Source organism: Pieris brassicae, chromosome 3, assembly GCF_905147105.1.
Source record: "Pieris brassicae chromosome 3, ilPieBrab1.1, whole genome shotgun sequence".
Classification (NCBI taxonomy): domain Eukaryota; kingdom Metazoa; phylum Arthropoda; class Insecta; order Lepidoptera; family Pieridae; genus Pieris; species Pieris brassicae.
In genome coordinates, this window is record NC_059667.1 from 1,435,193 (window position 1) to 1,462,575 (window position 27,383).

General features: G+C 35.0%; 1 protein-coding gene across 3 annotated transcripts; it reads left to right on the forward strand.

The window, feature by feature from the left end:
* Positions 1–1,688: 1,688 nt before the first annotated feature.
* LOC123707022 (transcription factor Sp4-like) lies at positions 1,689–22,013 on the forward strand. Of its 3 annotated transcripts, none has more exons than XM_045656769.1 (15): positions 1,689–1,820; positions 4,223–4,328; positions 4,895–5,118; positions 5,877–5,951; positions 6,094–6,213; positions 6,597–6,719; positions 7,712–7,814; positions 11,709–11,869; positions 12,525–12,611; positions 13,486–13,548; positions 17,206–17,341; positions 18,106–18,307; positions 19,358–19,504; positions 20,186–20,330; positions 21,794–22,013. In XM_045656769.1, the coding sequence occupies exons 1-15, from the start codon at positions 1,761–1,763 to the stop codon at positions 21,956–21,958; spliced, it is 1,917 nt and encodes a 638-aa protein (XP_045512725.1). In that variant the 5' UTR covers positions 1,689–1,760; the 3' UTR covers positions 21,959–22,013. The 3 variants fall into 3 exon arrangements, with proteins under 3 accessions (XP_045512725.1, XP_045512726.1, XP_045512727.1); XM_045656771.1 differs by lacking the exon at positions 1,689–1,820 and adding an exon at positions 1,953–1,968; XM_045656770.1 differs by lacking the exon at positions 13,486–13,548.
* The last annotated feature ends 5,370 nt before the right edge of the window (positions 22,014–27,383 follow it).

Below are 27,383 nucleotides of genomic sequence, written 5' to 3' on the forward strand. Positions count from 1 at the left end.
TCACTTTTTATGCATTAAATATGTGACTCAAACCAGACCACCTTGGCGGGAAACGATTACTTTGATTACCACTTGTATCAAGGGTTATGCCAGTTTATGCGATACACGTAACCTATTATGGAGGACTGTCATCGAATGCATGCATTAAGTGGGATTGGAAATTCCAATTAACTACTCTTTAGTGTTATCGAAGGTATGATTTATTAACAGTCCATTTCACCATCACGTTTCTAGCAAACAAAAACTTAGTTTCAAAGTTATAATACATTCATTTACGTATTTTGTATTGCGAGTTCATCTCTTTGGTGGCAAAAAGGTCAAGGGACGCGATTGTGGGTTGTGATGATTCATTCTCTTGTTTTGTTGACTTGTTTACTTAAATTACAATTAGCCAATGAGTATGACCATACATACAGAACGATACTGAATCTATGGGTATTAAAACATGATGATTTCATACATTCTCTCATCTACTAAGAATACACAGACACTATCGCGTCATTCAACTACCGCATGCCACGCCAAGGTACACCCATAATAGAGTTATCATTTATCAACAATGTCATAAAAAGAAAAACTGTGGCAGTTCAAAATCAACCTTACATGCTTAAAATAAGGTTAAAAATTATTTATCATTGTTACAAAATGATATTCTTTAGAATTACGTGTTCCAGATAATATTTGTATTCAAAAATGTACTCTAATGTGTAGTCGGTAAGGTTTAAAATACATTTTTATTTAAAGTGATAATTAAGCCTCGGATACATGCTCTCACGGGGCGGCTGCTCATTCGTGCATAATGGGCTTGGGGCTAAAGCAACAGACGCTTGACAAAACGTAAAACAACTTTCACTTTCATTTCGAGGTTACCTGCGGCAGTATATATTTACAGATTTTAGAGCATTTTTAAATTTAAAAAAGTAAATTGCTATAAAAAGAATTCAGGTCGAACCATTCTATTTGGATTTCAAGTCAAGCTATTCAAGCTTAAAGCACATATTGTTCATATTGTATTCATGCGGTCTAAATTTATATTTTTGTCTTTTATGAAAAAAATATTGTTTTAGCACGGCAATAATTCACCATATAAGTGTCAGATTATTTACTTGCTAATTACTATATGTACTGGGAATCTGCTTCGATTCAATTTAAAAAAAACCCCATAAAAGTATTAGGGACGCACATTTTTTTATTCCTTTAAGCAGGTTTGTCGTAATAACCAAAGCAACTTATACACTAAAGAACACGACATGTGTGCATTTTTTGCCCGCCCAAGGAGGCCGCGGGCGCGAGGTTATACACCCATTATTACGTCCTTCCTACTTTCAATTATTATTATCGGGCGGCGGCTGCACCTCACCCGCGACGGGGAGGAGAAGAGAGGCGCAGCTGCTGCCTACCAATAATCAAGACTTGTATTTATAAGAACGAGACAGCGATAGTCGTTTTAAACATTTCAAAGCAGTTTTTAGCGATAACGAGGAAGTTTTACACCTGAACAAATATATTTTAATATAATTGGAGGTCTCTTAAAATATTTCAGCTTGATAGATTTGTCTTAAATTGCTTCAGAAGGAAATAAAAAGACTTATAACTTTAAAATTACGAACGCGATAGGAGGCGGTTCTCCGAAAACACCCGAATGCGGTCGTTATTGTTCGTCACTAGTTTGCTCGCCGCAGCTTGGCGGCTGGTCGTGAGAATGGTGCGTTTCTTAGATGAACAAAGCAAATTAAATTATTTTAAGTTCAAAGTAGATAATGTCGTCTGAGCCTACAAAAGTGGACGTAGAGTACATTAGTGAGGAAAAACTATTAAAGGTAAATGTTTTAAAGTGAAAGGATACTGTGTTATTGTGTAACGCATTGGACGCTAGCGGGCAGCGGTCTCGTGTGTTGCTCAGCGCAGGGGGAGGGCGGGGCGAATGCAGTTCCAGCCGTGTGGGTCTCGCCAGGCCACACGCAGGAGGTTGTGACCGCGTTTGGAGCTACTCCCTTACCAAAATGTTCCATACATTGTTATCGTTACTAATATAAGTTTAACTTATTAGTTACTACAAACACTATGGTACCTATTATTTAAGTTATTGATTCTTGGATATACATTAGTGGTGTTTCTGAATACTTAATGTAAAAATGTGTCAATAGATCACTTTTGTTGTCATTAGGTAATTGGGATTCATACAACGAACGAAGATAGTATAGCGTTCGGAAATGTAATTTTGGTGTTTATGGTAACCTAGTTATAAAGTGCGTAAAAATCAAAGTCACGCGATCTAAGGTGGGTGGATCTAAGGGCGGCGGCGGCCTTGAATGCGACGACTCCCGGCTCCCGACACTTGTTAGGAAAAGGCGTGTCAACTGTAACAGTTGTTACAAAATACTTTTCCTACTTTATATTTTACAAACTTAGACAAACATACCTACAGTTAAAAAGTTTTCGAAGTTCATTTATAACCCAATATATTTTTTTTATAATGATTACGGAAGTTCGTTTTGATAAACTTGGAAGAATACGACAATATTATGCACATTACTAATTTTTATATGTTAGCGTAAGTCCAAGATGTTAAATCGGTTTTTTTGTGAAATGTTGATTCGAAAAAATTATGGTATAAATTAAAAGTATTACGATTGAAACCAAAATATTTGAAAACGTGTACGAAAATAAATTGTTTACGTTATACAAGTTATGATCTAAATAAAATTAATCATTGCTTTTATTAACAAAAACAAAATTTAATTTAATAAACACTTAATTTTATTGGACCAATCTCGTTTTAAAAGCATCATTGTCAAAGGTAGAGTTTGTTAAACTAAGTAAGCACTGCTGCTAACTCCATACAAAGTGGCTGGATAGGTATGGTTCCAATATTCTTACCAAATTATTTCTTCCACCAATTCCATTGAACCAATTTGTAGTTGGCAAATATACAAAACATTGGACATAAGGTACCTGTTTCCATAGGTGTGGTGAATATTGCTAGACCACTAATTAACAGTGTCTTGTTATTTGCATAGTTACCAAAGAGCAATCACTTTCGTTAATTTCCACTTTAAATTCAATTATGCAATTACAAATCATGAATGTTACTTACTATAATTAATGTACAGAAAGTAGCATAAGTATTGAAAAATAGTTGACTTACATATATGTTTCCGAGTCAAAATCAAGGTAATATGAAATGTTGATCAGGCTAGAAAGAATTTCCTCCTAAACTGAGTATTAAAATAGAAAGTTGTTGAATTTTCTTCCATTACTTCATTTAAATCAAACTACCTTATATGGTTTTAAAATTTAATTTATATTTGCTGTGCCTTTATTTACAATGGCAATTATACATTAATTTAAATATTTGCTTTATTACACAGTTCAGATAGTCAAAGTCATAATGAAGTAAAAAATAACTGGATATGTTTACAAGATCCACAAATTCACCTTGTTAATTTCCTTCTGCTTTAAAGCAACATTTTAAGAATTTATTATTATTTTCCTATTTCTCCCTCTGGCAGTGTCTTTATGTGCTCCTAAAAAATAAGTTTGGCATTTTACTCTATTCAATAATCTTTAGCAATTCGACTAGTACTTCACATCCACAACCCATTCAATTATCTGCGACTAACATAACAATAAAGTAATTTTGTTATTTATAGGGTTTTGAATATGACTTCTGTGTTGTGAATGTAATGTGCTTATAATAAACTTAATATAGTTCAGTGTTTAAATCAAGAAGTATGTACATCAAGATAACACAAGTATTGATAACAATGCTTGCTATGCTGTCATAGTATCCTCGGAAAGATTAGAAACAGATATTGTGTCTCATATTACTCTTTGTTGTAATTAGGTACACTAACATATAGTTTGAGCTTATTTTTTCTTTATGAAAACATTGTGTCTTACTACCCTATGACAAGACAAGATCTGATCTTAAATTATATTAACAAGAAATGTCAATGTTTAAAAATTATTTACTCAAATCTCTACTATTGTATTATTGGCACATTGATATTCAAATACAAATCAACTAGTGAACTGTTCATTGTCTAATGGAATAAAGCTAGCTATTTATCTTTTTTCAGAATTAAAAAAACAAAATGTACACATATATATTACATTAAATTAGTATTATGGACATTCAAAAACACAATTGTATAACACTATTTCTTTTTTGTCCCTTAAATAATTAGTTTAAACTGAACATAATATGCAATTCTTCCAGGAAAATAGTGGCAGTCAATCACCTCTAGCTCTCTTAGCAGCAACCTGTAGCCGACTTGGCCCCGCCAACATGGGGCCAGAACAGGACAAAGAGCAGCAGCATTACAGTAAGTAGCCTTATTAAGCCCCATAGAAAAGCAGATTTTATTTTCCAATTGGTTTACTGTATTTTTCTTAACTAGCAAATTAAATTGGCCTCAAAATTTATTAGTTTGTGAGGATAGTGCATTACTGCATATAATCTAGACACTTAATTCCCAGAAGTATATTTAAATGCGGTTATGTACCAAGTATAGCACGAAGAATCTATTAGGCTCTGATATCGCTATATATATGTCAGTATGGTTTGCTCTAAATTCTATAAGCGCTTTTGTGTCAAGTAAACAGCTGATAGGGGAGGTTATAAGTTCAAGGTTAAGGGTGATTGACCCTGAGTTTTGTTCACTGCATTGCTTGTTTATGACAGAATTGCTTGATCTGTACCATACAATAATCAATGCATTCTGACCATTTGTAAGAATACTATGAATAAAATTTGACACTTATAGATAGCTTATTCAGTCTCTGATAACTTTTTAATTATTGGTCATGATCAGATATTTGAGGCTTTTAATTTTAATTATTTTTCATTTGGAGTTACACATTGAATTGACCTTACCAAACATATTTCCAGGCCCGCAGCAGCAGCAGCAAGCACAACAGCAGCAGCAACAACAACAGCAGCAGCAGCAGCAGCAGCAACAGCAACAACAACAACAGCAGCAACAGCAACAACAACAACAGGTCCAACAACTCGTACAACAAGGCGAAGTTGCGCTCATACAACAATATCAACAGCCTCACTTGAGGGTCATCAGCACTGCTGTTGTGCAACAGCTCAGAGCGCAAGGGCTGTCGGTGAGTTAGGCGATACAGGCTTTAAAGCGACAACGAAACACGAATGTCACTTTATACATCCTGTATATTATCTCTGTTCCATAATGGGATGTAAATTTGTAATTATAGTCTTCGATTGACAGAGTTTTTATACAAATTTAGTATCTCATGGAGCAATAGATTAGTGACGCGTACAAGCTCTTGCACTCTGGGCTAGGAAGTAAGTACAGCATGCTTTATATGCATGGTTTGTTCCTGTCAAAGGTATGTTTGGTCTAGATTATTCTTATATTTAAGAACGTCCAGATTGTTCCATATTGGTTGAGTTACTCGGCTAAACTTTTCATTTACCAATTGTTGTCCCATATTACAATATAAGTTTGGTTAGACAGCTTTAGTGACTCAGTGGGTACACATTCATAACCCAGATGTGTTGAGCTGATGACAAAAAATGCTCATGACCCTTAATTGCTGTCGGAGAAATGTATAAGCCGTGCCCCATTAGACCATTATTTTTCAAACCACATTGATTTTACTGAGGGTTTGTGATTCTAAGTGAAACCGTCGAATTTCAGTACAAATTAAAATGGCATATATTTTACTTTCAGTCTTATTATTTTAATATTGTAAGGAATATAACTTTAACATGGTAATTGTGCTTAACAAACGCTCAGTTCTATCTCTGCAACCCAAAATATAGCCTCAGGAATGAGAATCTTGCATCACCCCGTAATGCTTCTATGTAGTTACAGTGGTTTAATAAAAAAAATATATTTCAGGGCAATGAACTGTCTGCGGCGATCGTCAATGCAGCAAGCACTGTACCTAATGGTATACAAGTTCAACAACCCCAGGTTGGTTTTCTGTATGAGTCTTTAGATTTTTAGTATTTTTCATTGATCCTTTATATCCGAGTGGGCGGTCAGCCTTATATGTAATTTATTACATTATTATACAATTATTGTCTCTTTGTTACTTTATTGTGTATAATTCCAGGTGATTTCGATGCAGCAGTTGCAGTCCCTCTTGGGCGGAGGTGTCGTCCAGAGTTCAGATGGCGCCACTTATCAAAATGCGTCACAACCCTTACTGCAAATACACCCACAACTTTTACAGGTACAGCCGCGTTCACAAGTGTTAGAAAAGTTGAAAAATAGATTGCATTGATTGACAATTTGATTCAAATGTCTCTCATTTCGAATTAATTGTAATAAGACATTTCTTCAGGTCGAAACATCAACCTTTTTTGCAAATGTATTTAGAAATATTTCAGGTACAGTCGTGTAGATAAGTGTCTGAATTTGAATGCCATTATAAATCCGTTCATTCATTTGCGAGTAAGGTTCTGTTGAAAAGTCTAATATAAAATTAAATTCTTTAGTAACAGCTTATTATTTTTTTTTATTTTAAACTGGTTTTCGAACCCTATACCTATAAACACGTTTAAATGATATCGTGTGAATGTTTTTATATATATATATTCATTGAAATATTTCCAGCAACAAGCTGGCAACGTGTACGGTAGTTGTCTCGTGGGGGGCGTCGGAGGGGGCGTGGCTCCAATGCAAACTGTCACTGTTGACGGACAAGAGGCGCTCTTCATACCAGCACAACATGCTCAGGTATTTTTGCTTTTGCCAAAAAATTACACATATACCTAAAAAAAGATTGGAATAGAAATGTGTTTTATTAAAGGCCATTATTATTATATATAACTTAACTGATGTTAAGAATATTCTCTTAGTAAAAAGATATTTTGTAAAATAACATTTTTTTTTAATGGGACGCATGCGTCGGCGACCTTGAACGATTGATTGTATATTTATAATAATAATAAGCCTTTATTCCACACCTTTGACATTGACATTTGATTGAAATAAAAAGAAAAAAAATATAGTTTTACTAAGATGCGGCCCCTGTCCGGGAGAAGGCCTCCTCCAACTTTTTCCACCCTACTTTATTTTTCGCCATCGTCATCCAATCTCTGCCAGCTACCCCCTCGATCCCGTCGGCTCATCGCTCCATTGGTCTTCCTTTCTTTCTGTTTCCTTTCGGACCCGTCCATTCTGTTACTGTTCTAGACCATCTGTCGTCTGTACAACGGACTACGTGGCCTGCCCATCTCCATTTAAGTTTAAGGGCATATTGCTCAGCATCAATAATATTGGTTTTTCTGCGAATATTTTCACTTCTATGTAAGAATCCACTACCATTTTCTTTAACTTAATTGGGAGTATATTTATAATCTGTAATTTTATTCTGAATACAATTATTGATATTTGATACTATGTAAGCGAACTGTGGGCACTGCAAGGATTATTTGATGCGCAGGAGTATTTTTTTATTTGCTAACACATGTATTAAATCTTACCAAGAGTCGTTTCAGAGTCGAGACTTAAGTTCATAAGCGCTAAGTTTGACTTATATTTGTCAAATTATTTTTACATTTGTTATTTGTTTCTTGTTGGATAAGGGGGCATACAGCTCATATACATTTCAGTGGGTGGGTTGCCGGCCTTTGAAGGACAAAAAGAAAAAATGCAATTATTAATATGCAAACAATTCAAACTTTATTAATTATATGTATAATAACATTTGTATTAAATGATTCCAGAATTTCTCGGGTATGGGCCAAGTGAGCCTCGTGAATGGCCAATTAGTTCGGACGCCGGTGTTGCCAGCCGGCTTCCTACAAAACGTCATGCATTTACCCACAGGTATACTATAAGTCATAGACCGAATGCCATAGATCATAGACGCCATAGATTCTGTTCTATCATACCATAGATGCTTCTCTAATCTCTCATTACTGTGGGACGGCTTTGTTTATTTGCTTTGCTCGGTGGACTTTAATTGCGTCACAGATTACTCGAAGCGATTTTAATATTGAATATATTGTTTACGAATATATAATGTCTATTGGCTCTATCGTGTGACGCAATTTCTGACCCCTAAATCCTTTTAATGTTATTTAATAATAAGAAAAGGGATAACTGGAACTTAAACCATACAAATTTATAAGTATTAAAAAAAACTATGAAAGTTAAATATAGTTATAGTTATTATAGTTAACTTGACGTGACATTCACTTATTCACAAAATGGATTCCCATTTAATCAACGACAGTTACAATTCAAAAAGTTTTTGAAAATTCTTGTGGAATTTTGTAGAAACTCCAATTCGACTTAGGGTACATCAAGGAAGGACCAATTCCTAAAAGGCCAGCATTCTAGAAATGTGGGTGTTTGAGCAGTGTTTGCCTGGTGGCTTCAGCGTGCGACTCTCATCCCCGAGGTCGTAGGTTCGATCTCCAGCTGTGCACCAATGGACTTTCTTTCTATGTGCGCATTTAACATTAGCTCGAACGGTGAAGGAAAACATCGTGAGGAAACCGGATTGCCTTAGACCCAAAAGTCTACGGCGTGCGTCAGGCACAGAAGGCTGATCAGCTACTTGCCTATTCGATTAAAAAATGATCGTGAAACAGATACAGAAATCTGAGGCCCAGACCTAAAAAGGTTGTAGTGCCGTTGATTTTTTTTTAAATAACTAAGTGTCGCTATAGCCCATTATAGGACCTTGGCCTTAGATTTTTCTCCAATCTAATAAATATAATAATGTAAAAAAAAAATAAACAATATTTCCTTACGACCACTTTGCCCGGTTTAAACAGTTTACCCTTAGGGAGCGTTCAAGTATTACGTAACAAATTGGGGGGGGGGGGGGGGAGTGGTTGCTCTTGTAAAACGTTACGGCGGGCGGGGCTTGAATTACGCGTTACTGGTAATACTATTTTCGACTTTCCAGTACTTTACACCACATAATGGTAAGTTTTAGGTATAAAGAGTCACTGGGGGTGGTCACGAAACGTTTTTCTATTGGATACAGAAAACGGGGGGGGGGGGGGTTTCCCAAGAATTTCCAAAAATTGCGTGACTTGAACGCTGCCTTAGGGTAATATTCAGATACTTAAGTGTAAGTCTGACTTCCATACGTTAAAAGGCTATGAATTTTTTACGTCTGGGAGTTCGTGCTTAGTCTTGTCTCATTCTATTTTGACATGCGCGAGTCGGACTCGTGAATTGTTTTAGACACTACTATGAGCGAATGTCGCGTCAAAGTCTACATATAAAATATTTTAACTATATTTAACTTTAATCTGTAAAAACTCTGGCAATAGCTGAAATCCGTTGCGGTTGACGCTTCTTAAAAATCACTGCTTTCCCGCTTAAACTCATCTCGACGAGACTGAGCTTTCGTGATGCCGTGTCTGAACAACTTGCAAAAAAAGCTCTATAATATATATATAAAATACTTTTGGATTTTTTAAAAACAAAATTTAACAAAGTTTAACCTAACGGGTAATCAAAAGGCTACATAGTATTTGGTAAAAAAAAATTGTTCAACATGGCAACCCACGGCCTCGCGAGACCCATACTAATTCCTTCGGGCACACCTAACAGAGCAGCAAGCGACGATCACTATCCCCGGTACTAACATAAGCATCCCTCTGAGTGCCCTCGGGAACCAAGTGATCATACCGGGAACGAACCTTATACCCGGGGTCCTCCCGAATCAGTTGAACGTCGTTAGTGGGGGGGAGAAGAAGGAAAAGGAACAGACTGACGGACAAGGTGGGTCTGAGGGCTTTTGAACGGCTTCGCCGTGGAGGTCTTGCAGTAGAGCTTTTATGGCTATTACATTCGAAAAAGTTTTTATATATTGGCTGAGACGATTCCAAAGCTCTCGAAAATCCTTAAAACCAAAAGCTTATTAATTTTCTTGCAGTCAACATGCTTGGTGTTTTCGTTTTGGCCACTTTCATGCACATGTCGCAATCATTTATGCATTGGTTAATTTTTAGTTGCTATGTACAAGTTTTGTGTGACTGGAAAACGAACCTGGGACCAGTTACGAAGCCAACATTGATAAGTATATAGTTTATGATTTGCTTTTTGTTGTGTCGAAATATATTTTTATATGGAAAATCACAAACTGCTTTTCTAAAGTAATTTTGAGGTATTTTTTTTGTCATTTATCTCTTTTCATCAAAGCGTCAACAACATTTGAGAGAAAGAGATGGAGATGGTTTAGAGTTTTATTGAATTTTCATATCAATTACGTTATCGGCTTTAAATTAAAATCCTGGTGTAAACGACAGTTCAAAATTATAATCTGCAAAATTATAAATAAAAATAATTTGTCAAATAATTTGTAATTTGTCTATGAAATTAATTTATGGGGATGACAAAAATATCGGTTGATTGTAGAGGGGTGAAAATTTGTCTATGAAACTAATTTATGGGGATGACAAAAATATCGGTTGATTGTAGAGGGGTGAAAATTTGTCTATGAAATTAATTTATGGGGATGACAAAAATATCGGTTGATTGTAGAGGGGTGAAAATTTGTCTATGAAATTAATTTATGGGGATGACAAAAATATCGGTTGATTGTAGAGGGGTGAAAATTTGTCTATGAAATTAATTTATGGGGATGACAAAAATATCGGTTGATTGTAGAGGGGTGAAAATTTGTCTATGAAATTAATTTATGGGGATGACAAAAATATCGGTTGATTGTAGAGGGGTGAAAATTTGTCTATGAAATTAATTTATGGGGATGACAAAAATATCGGTTGATTGTAGAGGGGTGAAAATTTGTCTATGAAATTAATTTATGGGGATGACAAAAATATCGGTTGATTGTAGAGGGGTGAAAATTTGTCTATGAAATTAATTTATGGGGATGACAAAAATATCGGTTGATTGTAGAGGGGTGAAAATTTGTCTATGAAATTAATTTATGGGGATGACAAAAATATCGGTTGATTGTAGAGGGGTGAAAATTTGTCTATGAAATTAATTTATGGGGATGACAAAAATATCGGTTGATTGTAGAGGGGTGAAAATTTGTCTATGAAATTAATTTATGGGGATGACAAAAATATCGGTTGATTGTAGAGGGGTGAAAATTTGTCTATGAAATTAATTTATGGGGATGACAAAAATATCGGTTGATTGTAGAGGGGTGAAAATTTGTCTATGAAATTAATTTATGGGGATGACAAAAATATCGGTTGATTGTAGAGGGGTGAAAATTTGTCTATGAAATTAATTTATGGGGATGACAAAAATATCGGTTGATTGTAGAGGGGTGAAAATTTGTCTATGAAATTAATTTATGGGGATGACAAAAATATCGGTTGATTGTAGAGGGGTGAAAATTTGTGTATGAAATTAATTTATGGGGATGACAAAAATATCGGTTGATTGTAGAGGGGTGAAAATTTGTGTATGAAATTAATTTAGGGGGATGACAAAAAAAATATGTAAAATAATTATAAGTTTATAATAATACATAACTTCAATCCGTTGAAAAAGTATTTTCTTTAAACGAGTAAAAGTTATTTTAATAAAAGACTTTCGCAATTCGCAAACCTAAGACGATATGCACGTAAAATTTCACGAAAATCGGTCGAGCCATTTCCGAGGTGTTTTATTACAAACAACTGCTGCGTACTTAATTGAGAATTTTTGTGTAATATAATTGTTGCACTGGACAATAATCAAATTTTGTTACATGTGGCTAATAAAAATATATTACCGTAGGTGGGGGCGTGGCTGTCCGCGGTGGGGTGGGCGGAGTCGGGGGCATGGGCATGGTGCCTGTTCAAGTGCCCGTGAGCATGGCCAACGGACACACGGTGTACCAGACCGTACATGTGCCCATACACGCGCCGCATTTGCAGATTATACCGCAGTTGCAACAGGTCAGTTGGAGATTCTACGGACTTCTTTTTATTAATCATTTGATTTTTCATCCTCCCCGACTCTTATTTATTAACCTTACTTCATAATTATTAAGACATTTCCTAATATTCTATTGCTATGTCTATATATTCATAGGTTAATGCTGATCGATCGACCGATCCGCCTGTACGCTTTTGTCGCAGGCTTTTGTGACAATTCCATTGCAAAATCCTTCCAGTTGCGATCTGATGCTTCTTAATATTACGGGTAACTGTTTGACGGTTACCTTTATTTCGATTTGTTGCTCCAGTCCGCTGGAGGCTTCTGCCCAAATGTCTGCAAAAGTCTACTACGAAGACTAGTGAAAAGTTGTATGGGTTTTTTATAATATAGTTTAGTAGTTTTTTTTTCATATTTAATCATGCAGTTGGTGTATTTTTTTGTATTTTATTCCCTACCTTCAACCTCTCTTCACGTCTCGTTTCTGTTGGCGGCCACTGCTGGACATAGGCCAGCTAAAGTTCCTCGCGTCCAACGCCTTCCCTCCATCCTCACCTTATCATCCACATAGTGGTAGCCCGTCAGACGCTACGCCAACTGTTCCCCCAAGACTGCCATCGGCCATTAGTTTCTCGGCTAATATATGCTTAATTAATTTGAAAAATGAAATTGCAGATGCAAGCACAACCACAGGTCGCGAACGTGCTGACTCCGTCAGGTCAAATCCAGCAGATACAAATCGCTTCACTTGGCAATGTTCAGGTAAATATATGAATGTGCGTTGGTTTGATATTTACGTCTAATATGATTTCGTCGAACTTAAAAATGTAATGTATTTAGTAATTATATGTTAATGTTTTTCTATGTAATATTTCTGTGTATGTATCTAAAAATTTTGGGTTTCCTGTGCTTCTTCTATCAAAGGACTTGTAAACATAACGTTATATGATATCTAGACTGAGCGCCCGTAAAAGTATTTGACGTTTGGAAGTGTTAGCCCCGTGTTCTAGAATGTCAAGTGTCAAGCCATTTTTTTCTGTAATCAGTTTGACATTTGACAGCGCTTAAGACTTACGAATTATACATTAGGACCTCGCGCTCTAGATTATGAATTTTAATTAATTGTTTTAATATATGACACTGTACGTAAGTGTACTGGTGAAGCGATGGTACAGGCGAGCACACAAATGTAACAGCATTGAGTGTCCACGTTATAACTTAACATCAGATGAGCCTCGCCTCCTGCCCGTTTGCCACTTGTTCTATTAAAAAAGTTGGTAGAATATGTCCTAATATTCAAGAGAAATTCAGAGTATTTGGTCACACATCGGTATTGCATTAAGAGCGCGACTGTACGAAACTCAGCCACTTTGGCCATACCATAAACAATGTCTTTGTCAGTACAGGTTACGTACATATATATACAGTCAAAACCGTTTCACGACTTCGTTTAGAACAACATACCGGTTCTATTGACGAAAATTAAGTCCCGGCTGAATTCTATATATATATGTATATATATATGAAATATATATATATAATAATATATATAATTTGATTGTATATATAAAGTGATTGAATGTTTACAAGTACCTAAATGCTTGGTTATGGTTTTTCAATGCTTGATTTGCTACAGCAAAATGGCGCTTCACAAAACGCAGTCAACGGCTCCCCCACACCCGCTACTATAACACTGCAGGTAATTATTTAGTGGTTCCTGGTGGTTATTTGTTGGGGGCTCGTGTCTAATCATTCATATGTATGTTAATTTTCCTCTTTATTATATTAAAGTCCAATCTTTATTTAAAATAATATATACAGATAACGTAATTGCTTTGCGATAACTTTAAACCATTATGCTTGTTTGTTTATAAGTTCTAAAACTATGCATAGCATTATACAAGGGATGACATCACACATTTAACACACACACATTATATTATGACATAAACAAGCTAGCTAGGGGAAACATTAAATAATTAAACAGAAAATACTAACTAAAACTAAATGGAAACTTAACCTCATTAAGACAGTTACGGTAAGTTGGAAGATTGTTGTAAAATATGCTTGTTATAATAACTTTCTTACCTATAAACGCATGTCAAATAGTGCTTAAATGTATATAGTAATAATAATAAATGCCTGTTTAATTTTCAGCTTTAGATTTACAATTTTTTCTTGTTGTTCAAATGTTAGCTTTCTTCAGTATCATTGATTGGAACCTCTTAATGGGAAAAGTCTTTCTCCAGCTTTATTCCAAATATCTTTACGCATGGCTTTTCTCTATTTGCTTCCTGCTAATGCTTCTATTTCTTATTTTATTTTTATTATTTATTTTATTTTATTTTTTATTATCTAAGATTAAGGTTGGTAATTGTATAATTTTCTAGTGTTATTTGTATTTTTTAGTTTCCTTACTATCGTTGTCTGGAAGACATCGCTTGTTAACAATAAGTATGAATCGTTTGTTTTCAATGAAAGTATATTTAGTACATTCAGATTGATTATAAAAAAAAACAAACAGCTATATAAAAATGCAAATGTCATAAATATTAAACGTCATTATAATTTAATGTATAATGGTTGTCAAAACATATACTCTAAATCAATGTTTTCTAACGTTTTTTGTTTCTTAAATTCATATGAACGTAACATATTATATATTAAAAAATTTAATTGTTAACTTAATAAATTTAAATGATAGGTTTTAGGAAGAAATTAGTAGGAAATTGTTATCGTAACTGATTTTGCTATATTAATTGTATTGATGTTATAATAACCAGTGTTTCCCGTGGGCCTGACCTTAGCTTTTCTAAAATGTAACATACATAAATTATATATTAAAAAAAATATTCACTAAAATTATTTAAATGATAGGTTTTAGGAAGAAATTAGTAGGAAATTGTTATCGTAACTGATTTTGCTATATTAATTGTATTGATGTTATAATAACCAGTGTTTCCCGTGGGCCTGACCTTAGCTTTTCTAAAATGTAACATACATAAATTATATATTAAAAAAAATATTCACTAAAATTATTTAAATGATAGGTTTTAGGAAGAAATTAGTAGGAAATTGTTATCGTAACTGATTTTGCTATATTAATTGTATTGATGTTATAACAACCAGTGTTTCCCGTGGGCCTGACCTTAGCTTTTCTAAAATGTAACATACATAAATTATATATTAAAAAAAATATTCACTAAAATTATTTAAATGATAGGTTTTAGGAAGAAATTAGTAGGAAATTGTTATCGTAACTGATTTTGCTATATTAATTGTATTGATGTTATAACAACCAGTGTTTCCCGTGGGCCTGACCTTAGCTTTTCTAAAATGTAACATACATAAATTATATATTAAAAAAAATATTCACTAAAATTATTTAAATGATAGGTTTTAGGAAGAAATTAGTAGGAAATTGTTATCGTAACAATTAGTTCTTTTTCAAAACGAACCTACCTAACGAAACGAACCGAAAACCTGAAAATCCAAATAATTTTAATAATTTATTTTATTATACAAATTTAGTGATATCCTTACGCTTGATGCTGCACAGAGATTTTATGTTAACTTCCAATTTGGTTCTCAGTCTCAAGCCTCCACGTTATGTTATATCCGGCTGATTTCAATTCCCCCCTTGACAATCAAATTGACCCCCTTAAAAATCAAAAGGTGTCCCAGTTAAAAGAATTACAGCAGTGATCTGTAACTTCTGGGAAGATCATTTAATAGTTTGATAGTCATGATGTAGAGGTTTTGAATACATCGTGATGCAACGTGTAGTCACCCACAACCGTGTGGATCCCTAATAATTTATGGGGGGGCGGATCCCTAATAATTTATGGGGGGGGTTGGATCTCTAATAATTTATGGGGGGGGGGGTTGGATCCCTAATAATTTATAGGGGGGGGGGTGGATCCCTAATCATTTATGTTATTTGTTTTTTGAAATTTATTATTTGCCTGGAAGTGATCGCTCGAAGCGTAACGCCGCCAATCCCTGCTTCTAATTTAATTTATTAATTATATGTGTATGCAACGAAGTGTTTATAAATGATTATTCCATAATTTTTGCTTATGTCCAACGGTCAAAGGCAAGCTTTGAAAGTTTTTTTACGGCTTTTGCGTTAGCTTTTGGTAAATATGATTATTGTATTGGATGCTGTGCATAACCTTTCTACCTGTGATAAATATAATCTCATTCACGCTGCTCGGAAGGCGGTGAATCAGATGCAGACTGATGTGAGTGGGATTCAGCAGCAGCCCACACAGACAATTATAACCACCACACCCAATGGGCAACAGGTCACCGTTATACCTGCTTGTAATAATGTGAGGATTGCTAATACTGTACAGGTATTAATGTAGTTCAAACTGTCCAACAACTGGAAGACGAGATTGTGGTATTCATCAAATAGGTATCGGTGTATGTGGACCGTTGATTTCTCTGAGGGCAGGAAGCTCAATCAATGTTAAGGCTCTATCCCAGCACGCATTGCTGTGTCAGTGCCTCTGGGTGGACTGCGGTACGCAGTGGAGAGTTGGAGCGCTGAGGCGCGCCGGCCCGTAATAACAATTCGTTATGTAAAACATTAAACTAATGTTATTTTATCCAATTTTATTCTGAAATGGATTACTTGGCTTGCGAGAAAATATATCGTGTAAATTTCAAAGTCATGTTCTATATACATCGTTATAAAATGAATTCAAAGTGTAAAAAATTGGCTATGGTTGGATTTTTTTTTTGCGAAGTTATTTAAATCGTGTATCGATCTTTTATTGATACATAAACTACTCAACTCCACCATATGTTTTTTCCATTCGCCCTACTTGGAGAAATGATGACAAAAAATGGAAAGAAACACTGTACTTTTTTAAGAAAAACACCTTTTGAACGGATTAAAGCTATGTATTATTATAAATACTGGGATCCAATAATATACAAATTTAAACCCCAAGACAAACAATCCGCGAAAGCAGAGGACACCGTGAGTCATTTCTTCAAAAACCCTTCATCTGTTAGTCGATACCAACTCGGGGGAAATAAATACAGATAACACAACTTTCTCTGCAGCTGTGATACTTTTGACATTCAACACCTTTCTTCGTGACTTCGGTCACCGTGACCATGCACGCTGTAAAGTACGCGAAACGTCGGAAAAATTCAAAATTATGTGAAATAATTATAAGTTTATAATAATACATAGCTTCAATCCGGTAAAAAGCTGTTTTATTTAAAAGAGTTATCAGATCTTACTAACTGTTTAGTAAAATTCACTTATAAGAACCCATAGGTAACTAGCCAATTCTAAATCAGGGTTTTCTTAAGCTAATGCTAGACATGATTTTTCCAGATGCCAACATTGGGCGTTGGGGGGTTAGGCGGTGCGGTCCAATTGGTCCCGGCGATGGGACTGCCGGGTGCAGTTCAGTTGGCACAGATACCACAAGCTCAACCGCAAGCGCAGCAACAGCAAACAGTGTCTATTGGTAAGTTTTTTAAGGATAAAACTTCTGTACAGGAGGTGATGTTGCCAATACTCAAATTAGTGTAAAAATATTAAAATGTGTGTGATTGTATTGACTTATCCCCAAGGTTGTACGTTCGAATCCTTGCTGTACTATTGGACACTTTTTGACGTACGCTGTTCGTGAATGAATGGTTAGGTGGGCGTTGTTACACATTTTTGGGGTCACTCAGCATCTTCTACCGCATTTATCACGGAGAGTGTTCAGAGGAGTTGTTCGGATTAATACCTGCAGCTGAGTTTCATCATCGGTCGTCGAGGCAGAATACAAAATTCCACCTCATCACCTCGACGTCCGCCGTTCCACGACTGAGCGTTTTTCAAGGCAATTTTTGTGGAATGTGGAACCACCTGCCCACTGAAGTATTTCCTAACCCATTCGACTTAGGGTCCTTCAAGAAAAGAGCGTACATTTTTTTTAAAAGGCCGGCAACGCACTCGCGAGCCCTCTGGCATTGAGAGTGTCCATGGGCGGTATCACTTAACATCAGGTGAGCCTCCTGCTCGTTTGCCCCCTATTTTATAAACAATAATTTCGCGACGCGTAGCCCGCTATTTGCGAACCAGTGAAATTAATTAAATGTATCAGGTTTTTATTTTGGAAAAAATGTGAGATAAAAAGTCCCTGGACACTATGGATAAATTAAAAAAAAAATAGTACGGAGTCAGGGAGCGTATTCAACGAAGTTGTATGATTTGTGGTAGCACTTCATAAATTCTTTACAGGTCAGCAGATACAACAAGACCCGAATGAGCCCGGTAAGTGGCAAGTCGTGACGGTGAGCTCTGGCAGCGGCAGTAATGGTAACGCTGTTAGTCCAACCACAGAGTGCGAGGCCAGCAAACAGAGGTCCGAAAGCCCCAATAGTGGGAAGCGGCTGGTCAAACGGGTCGCTTGCACCTGTCCGAACTGTGATCAAGGAGAAAAGTGAGTTTCGCGTATTGGAAGAATTAGAAACATTGTAAATGATTTTTGTCTTAACTATGCTTGTCATCAACATTTTAGTCTATACCAACTATCCGGGGAAATAAATACAGATTACACAACTTTCTCTGCAGCTGTGATACTTTTGACATTCAACACCTTTTGACATTCAACACCTTTTGACATTCAACACCTTTTGACATTCAACACCTTTTGACATTCAACACCTTTTGACATTCAACACCTTTTGACATTCAACACCTTTTGACATTCAACACCTTTTGACATTCAACACCTTTTGACATTCAACACCTTTTGACATTCAACACCTTTTGACATTCAACACCTTTTGACTTCAGTCACCGTGACCATGCACGCTGTAAAGCACGCGAAACGTCGGAAAAATTTAAAGTTTATAATAATACAAATAGCTTAATCCGGTAAAAAAATTGTTTTCTTTCAATGTGTAAAAGCTATGTTAACAAAAGACGAGTATGTTAAATACATATGATACACAATTTTGTTACTGTGAACTCACTCTGTGAACGTACAAAGTTGTCGGTAATATTCAGCATTCAGTAGGAACGTCTCTGTTAAGCGGGCTCTGCATCAGCTTATTTAACCAACATTCAAAGGATTTTTAAATCTTAACGCTAATTAAAAGGCCTATAGACATAATAGTAAGATGACAAATAATGTGTGTGTAATTGAAGCCTGCGTTAAAGTCGGCTTAATATAATGACAAATTAGTGTGTCATTAAATGTTTGATAGTGTTTTGATAAATTTTTGGACGATTTGCTAGAATCGAATATCTGTTTTTTTATAGCCGCCGCCTTTGGACACTTATGCCAAAGGGCTCGCGAGTGCGTTGTCAACCTTTTAGTCTAGTGATGAAAAAGGTTGTTAATTAAATCAAAATATATTTTATTCGGACAGCAATAATATGAGAAAGAATGCGTGTGTGTGTAACCGAAACCTGTCTGTCAAATCGACTTGGTTTAGCACCATTAAGTGTCTATGTAATATAATTTAATATGATTTGATTTTTTTAGCCGAATGGTCGATCGCAAGAAGCAGCACGTCTGCCACATTCCAGGCTGTAACAAGGTGTACGGCAAAACCTCGCACCTGCGAGCTCATCTGAGGTGGCACTCCGGCGAGAGACCCTTCCTCTGCAACTGGCTTTTCTGCGGGAAAAGGTTTGTTATAATAATTTCACGAAATTTCCAGTTAATTTTAATTTTTGTTAAAAAACGTTACTTATTCAGTCATAAAATGGGTTGATTTCGTTTATCAAAATCCAGTTTTGAAATACTACTATCGTACTAGTACGTTATACAAAAAAGGTTGTCGATATGACTTCTGAGAAATAATATTTATTTATCCATATCAAAATTGAGAGAAAACACTTTTACCGTATTATTATAAACTTATAATTATTTTACAAAATTTTGAATTCCTCCCGACGTTTCGCGTGCTTTACAGCGTGCATGGTCACGGTGACTGAAGACAAAAGGTGTTGAATGTCAAACAGTATCACAGCTGTAGAGAAAGTTGTGTTATCTGTATTTATTTCCCCGGAGTTGGTATCGACTAACAGATGAAGGGTTTTTGCAGAAATGACTCACGGCGTCCTCTATTTTCGCGGATTGTTTGTCTTGGGGTTTTAATTCGGATATTATTGGATCCCAGTATTTATAGCACAAAGCTTCAATCCGGTAAAAAATGTTTTCTTTCAATGTAAAAGATAATACAATATCCATATCAATCTCTTTTTTTATAATCTCTTTCGCAAAGACACTATTAAATAAAAATATATGAGCTTTTAAACCGGTTAAAAGTGGTAAAATTATTATGCCCAATAAACATTATGATTTTAGATTCACCCGGTCTGATGAATTACAAAGACACAGACGGACACACACAGGTGAAAAGAGATTCGAGTGCCCTGAGTGTAGTAAAAGGTTTATGAGGTCCGATCATTTGGCCAAGCATGTCCGGATACACACGAAGAACAGGATTACTGTGAGTTTATATGAAGATTAGCAGTGTTGGCCTAGTGGCCACCGATGGTACTGTCACTCGGTGAAGGAAAACATTGTGAGGCAACCGGCTTGCCTTAGACCCAATTCGATGGCTTGTGTCCTATTTGTCTATTAGATTGACATATGATCATGAAACAGATACAGAAATCTGAGGCCCAGACCTAAAAAGGTTGTAGCGCCTGATTTTATTAAAAGTATATAAAAAGACTGAAAAACATAGTCAAAAATATGAATTAATTTGATAAAAAAATATTTATATAATTTAGTATAAAATTTATCATGTCATTGGAGCCGTTCAAGTAGAACTGCAATTTATTTAATTTGCATTTCCGTTTTGAAGCAGAGACAATGTGTGGGTAGTTGTGTGTAAAAAAGTAAATAATTACTGTGGATGTAATCACAGAATAAGAAAATCGAAATTTTACATAATAATAATTCAGTTGTATTATTTAGTCTATTATAGTATATCCCAACCTTAACCTTAAATTCTTAGCCAACCAATACATAATATCTCAGATTGAATTGCTCACATAAAAACCTGAAAGTATAGGTTTTAGAAAGAAGTTCCTAATGAATGAATGAATGAATGAATGAATGAATGAATGAAGTTCTTGGAAATTCAAATATGATGAAAAATAATACATTTTCAAATGGCCCCCTTAAGTATCGTATTGCCTCCCGTGGGGGGGGGGGGGAATCTTTGGCATATTGCATCCGTTTCCTTAATCATAGACAATCGTAGACAAGTAGACCTTCTGTCTGACATGTCGATTTTTGGATTTGCGACGTGCCGGTTTCCACACGGTCTTCCTTCACCGTACGAGCGTTAATGTACATATAGGAGATGGAAGGAGCTGAGGGATGAGCCATCACGCTAGACCAACACTGCTCTTACAATTATTACCTAATTTCATTTACGCAAGCCTTTATTCCATTTTTTTTTGTATGTTAGATTTATAGTAGCTATTTTGTAATTAAATTACTTTAGTTTGTACCAAAGTTGAGACTGACTTATATTGTCTATGAATGATATAAATTTATATGAGACATAAAATTCCATAGAACTGCTTTTTTTTAATGTAGTAAAAGGCAAATGGGCAGGAGGCTCATCCGATGTTAAGTGATACCGCCCATGGATACTCAAATTGCCGGAAGGCTTGCAAGTGCGTTGCTGGCCCATAAATTTTTACGCTCCTTTCTTGAAAGACCCTAAGTCGAATTGGTTCGGAAATACTTCAGTGGGCAGGTTCCACATGAAACTCAGCTGCAGGTATTGGACTGAACAACTCTTCTGTACACTTCCCATGCCCATGGTAAATGTGGTAGAAGATGCAGAGAGACCCAATATCGGATTTAAATAATACTTTATATTATATTTATAAATGTTTCTCGCTCGCTCGCTCAATTGCCAAACAACAAATTAAAAATGAAATAATTTTCCAGGAGGTGGCAACATCGACACAGTCCATGTACTCGGATTCAGCTGAGGACAGTTGTGAAGAGAAAATGATGCTTACAATAGAAACGATACACTCCAACGAGAACGATGAGAAGCTGGTGATGATCAGGCCTGGACCTAAGATGGAGCCGGATCACGTGGACAGTTAGGACGCGCTTATCTTGGATTCCGACCAGGAATAAGGTCTGAACCAAGAACTGGGAATGGAACGGGGAATGAACTGGTATAGGTGTAAATTATACTTGGATCAATGGAGTGTTAACAAATTTTTTTAGTGGGTTCGAAGTCAGTGAAAAATTTTATTCGTGGCCAGGTGATAACGTAATATTACACGTAATTGCTAGAAGTGTTGCCTATGTGGCTAAGTGGTTGACGCAAAAGAGATTCGATTCCCTGCGCAGTTAATGTGTTTGTAATTAACAAAAAAGGCTAAAACAATTTTTTCTAGAAAATCTACGCCTCGTACAATGTACGGTTGGTATTTTTGTTTAAGAAATCGGCGAAACGAATAACCTTTGATACATCAAAGTTTAGTCAAATTTACTATCATCATACGTGTGAACCATTAATGACCATGGTTGTGTATACCAATAATCTGGTACTATTGGTTTTGGTGATGAAAATTCTGTATATAGAAAATAATTTGGTTTTTGCGGGTACTACACATTTAAAAAGTACCGTAACGAGTTACGTAACAGTGGAAAAGGAGCACGTTGTGACAAGGATACAGAGAATCCTTAGGTGTTTAGAGAATGCTTAAAAGTAGGCAACCGTTGATGAAGTGACGAATGTCGTGCTGAAGTCGGGTTGGGTTGGCCATGTACCTGGACTAAATCCAGAAGAAACTATATGAGGGAAGCATATATAGCGTGACAGGTATAGCATGGCCGTAGCAAGTGTAGGATCGGAGGCGTTTTTATATACATCTAGTGATTTTCATCAGCCACATGGCTATTTGATTAGTCTAGATGTTGCCGTGTATAAGTGGGTTTATATGTGTAGTACTCGCACAAACACGATCATAAAAACTAAACCCTTACTCTTTTGTCTCTTTTCTTCACAGCGTTAACACAGTTTAATAGAAAGAGATGACATAGTAAAATTTTAGATTTATTATGGTTAGATTGATAATTGAGATTAAAATTCCGTTCCGGATCGAAGGACCAAATCTTGACATCTGAATATATCAGTAATATGTCGGCTAGTGCCCAAATATCAGGTTACTGTATCATTTCTGGCTCAATTGGAGGAGTCCACGATGTTTTTAAGAACTCGAAAACGACTCGTTTGTTGTATGAATAGTAACTTCGTATGAATTGGGTTTTTATACAAAATTTTGAATTTTCTATGAACTTAAAAATGAAATTTACCTTAAGCGAAATCACTAAATCGGGTTAAATCAAATTCTACTTATATTTTACACTATTTTCTCAAAACAAAACTCTCAGCATTATAGGAGTCGGTTAAGTCGGAGTTTTTACTAAAATATGAATCGATGAAAACTGCATTATTTCCATTTTCTATATTGTTAAGTGTAAATTTGGGTTTTTACTATAAAATTTTGAAAATCTTTTTATTAACCTTTGATAAGTCTAGTTCACTGACACAAGTTTAAATGGTGAACGTCGCTAAGTATGCTAAACTAAACCGCCTGTTATATAAGTTAATTGTAAATATATATGTTGTGCTTAAATCATGTTTCCACGTTTATATGGATTACGTCTTTTCTGGCATCTTGCTAAGACACAATTAAAATCTCATAACTGATAAAAAGTGATTGACATTTTGGAATAGATTTTTTGGGCGAATTAAAAAATATTTTTGAAATTTTGTAAAAAGAACGTATAATTGTCTATTGTTTTAAAAAAAAGTTAATTGTCAAACAAAACGTCAAAACCTGCGCATTTTGACAAATGTCAGAATATGAAAGATGTTTCTGATTGTATTCATCTGTATCATGTTTATTGATATTTTAAAAAGCATTGCATATTAATTTCTAAAGTCGACCTATTATGAACTGAGGTTTCAGATCATAAATCATATTTATCTGTCTGTCTCGCTCGCACTTACAGGTGTTATGGATAGGTGTTGTTCGTAAGAATTGTAGAGGGGCGTATCGATACCGGGATAGGTACGATCAATATGCTATATTATGTTGAATATATTTTCGCTATCTGTCACTAAATAATATCTTTTATATATATATATATATATATATATATATATATATATAAATAATGTATTGAGTGATATATTATAGGGACTCTTACTCGTAACGACCAATCAGGAGTCAGGAGTCATTCCTACTGCCAGTGACATTTAAAATGCGTCGATTATAACTAGAACCCTTTTACTTTTAACGTGGTCTAAACTTTGGTAACCATGGTAACATTGTTTAGTCATCGTTTTATAATAAACTCACGTCATTCAGTACTCGTAAAATTCTTTAATCACATACATATTATTGATCCAGTATACAAACGTATTCAATTTGTATAAAAAATCGTCAATATATACGTAAGGTATGATTTTTATTTTCTAAATACAGTGCCAACATCTAACGACCCTCGATTTAACGACGAACTCCTTAAAGCGTCAAAATTAATTGGCTCTGGTTGGTTTAGCTTGTCTTCTATGCAATGATACAATCAACATAGCATTACACCAATTCTCATAACGACAACAATGGAGTCCTAAAGTGGTTTTTAAGTTTTTAAAATGATTAAAAAACTGCGCAGCTATGTACGTACATACGTTCTTTTGCCGCTTTATTATCCTAACCCGCAATATACTCGACTCGAACTAAGAAATTTGTTCTTTTGTTTACAAATTGGGATTGCTTGCACGTGTAGACTGTTGTTGACCATGACTTATAAGTAGGAGTAATGTATAATCTATACGTTTTTCATATCTCCATTTAACGACAACTCTCTATAACGCCATAAAATGCACAGTCCCTTCAGTGTCGTTATAGAGTTTACACTAACGTATAAAAACCCCAATTTATTACATGATTACCAGTACTTTTCAGTAAATTTGGTTTTTTTTTCACTCGGTAGTCTTCGCCTAAAAACTTTTGACCGGTGGGTGGTGACCGGTTTCACCAACTTTGGTGAAATTATCATCTATTTATATACTTAATTTATTTGTCTGTGATTAGGTAATTGGATAAATTTTACTGAACTTCAAAAAATAATAATACAGTTTTGTTAACGAGATTATTTTTTATCGATTCAATGAGTTTAATAATAAATATATCAATGAACTCTGTAAGGACACCTAAAAGTTCCTTAGAACGATGTCTTTGACTAAGAATATTTATTCGAATCGGAATATTTTATAAATAAAACGTGTTTTTTTATGTAGTACAGATATTTTCACTTAAATTAATGTATTTCAAATGCAATAGTAAAATTTCAATAAATTATGTTCTCTTTGAGATACTAAATAACGTTGGAGTACGTTAATGTTCAAACACTTTAAATTTACTAATGAACGTACAATATACTTAATGAATGTTTATAAACAACTCAGAGTCATAACATTATCTAATGGAATATTTAAACGGATAAATTTATGAAAATTTTAAGCGAGAGAACACTATTGAACATGTTTTTATCATTCAATGGAAGTCTAAACAGGGTTTCGGTTCATGTCTCATATAAGTTTCTTGCCGAGTGAGTGGCTATTTATGTATTTAGGTTCATTACATATATAATGTTATATGTACAAGGTATCTTTTCTAAAATACATAACAATTATGATCGTATATAATTATATGTGCTGAAATCATATTTTCACTATGGTCTACTATCACAGACTCTCTTGTCAATATTTAAACACAATTTCCTATAGTAATTATCTGTTTAATAAAGATTATTTAATTGACAGATAAATAAGAGCATTATTAATAAATTTTATTCGTGAAATATAATAATAAACACTTGCTAACACTTGAGGATTCCACAAACAATGTAATCCTTTGAAAGCTCTGATGAAGTTATTATATATAGTGCATACATCATCAGATTTAGATTTTTACCGACTCTGAGTTATTGAAAATAAAATAAACATTCTTTAACAAATTTAGATTAATAGGCCGTTCAAAGTCTAATTACACTTAACTACACTGTTGGCAATTAGTCTTTTGTGATGAATACTAGAACTAATATACTTTTAAGGAATGTAAAATATTGTGTATTTATTATATTTAAGATACCAGCAATTCAAAGGGTCCAAATAGACTCGAATTAATTGTAAATAAAAATGTACAGTAATGATAAGGTATGTACATTATTTTATTGTTGACAGTTGAATTAAATATTTTAATAAAATGTGGTTCTTTTTTTGTTTGTGTATTGGCGTGGAACTCCCAAAATCTCCTAGGGTCTATTGATTAACATTTTGTTTTCACATACTATGGTGACGGGCAGATACAATAATCTATTCTCTCGGTATGGATTGTTTGAGTTGTATCTACTGCAGCCAACTAGCTTAATTTGCAGTTTAATTAACAGCTTAGCCGTTTGCGGCCTGAAAGTTGTTCAGCCGTAGCGTTTGTTACATTTAATAAACTGGATGGCTAATGCTCCATTCGTACGATAGAGTCATTATTTGGCAGAAATAAAAAAGATTTCTTTTAAAATTAAATTACTTAAGTAAAATTCACATTATTATTGTCAATACACTTTTCCATTGTACTTGTATTTCATTAAACTTTGGAAAACACCATCAAAGTTGTGGTTTGCCGACGCCATATTGACAGTTCGAAGAGTTTCGTTTCGAGTGGTACGAAGTAGAATTTAATTTAGTAGGCAAGTAATGAAATGTCATTGATCCAAGTCATTTGCCTAAATGTATGATCAACAGTTTTAAAAAAATCAAAATCATTTATTCATACAGGTAACACAATGTACACTTATGAAACCAGAAATGTATATAAAAAATTTTTTAATTTTGCATTTACTGCCAGTTCTCAAATCAAGGGTGTAGAACGGAAGAGAAGAACTGGCAATGAACCTGTGCCTGAGATGGGTAAGATTCCGAATAAAGACTTAGATCAAACTAAGACTCGCTATCTTCTGAATTTTCCTAAGTTTTCCTTCACTATGCGGATGTTATAATAAAGTAAAAAGAAAAATTAATTAATTTAAATTGCATTCATCAGCTATTCGCTAGCTTTTCGGTGAAGGAAACGTGAGGAAACCTGCATACATTTATATGGAAATAAAAATCACCAATTTTTTGAGCTCGTGGCCTCTTGGGCAGGAGCCCTCTTGGCTCGGGGGCCTGTGGCATTTTGCCGGCCCCGCTACCCTATTATTACGCCACTGCCTAGCTTGGGTGGACCTCCACAGGACATCAGCTGAGAGATACGTTCACGATAAGCAGGGGTTCAATCCACCCAAATCGTTGCAGTACTGCGATTGCCAACCCACCGTTGCTGGCGTGGTTATTACGGCTTTTTCTACCCCTCCATCAAATATGACAGTAGTTAGTACTGTCAACAATATCGACCCGAGTTCCCAGCGCCTTGTCACTGCGACAAGTAATTCCTGGGCGACGACAAATTTC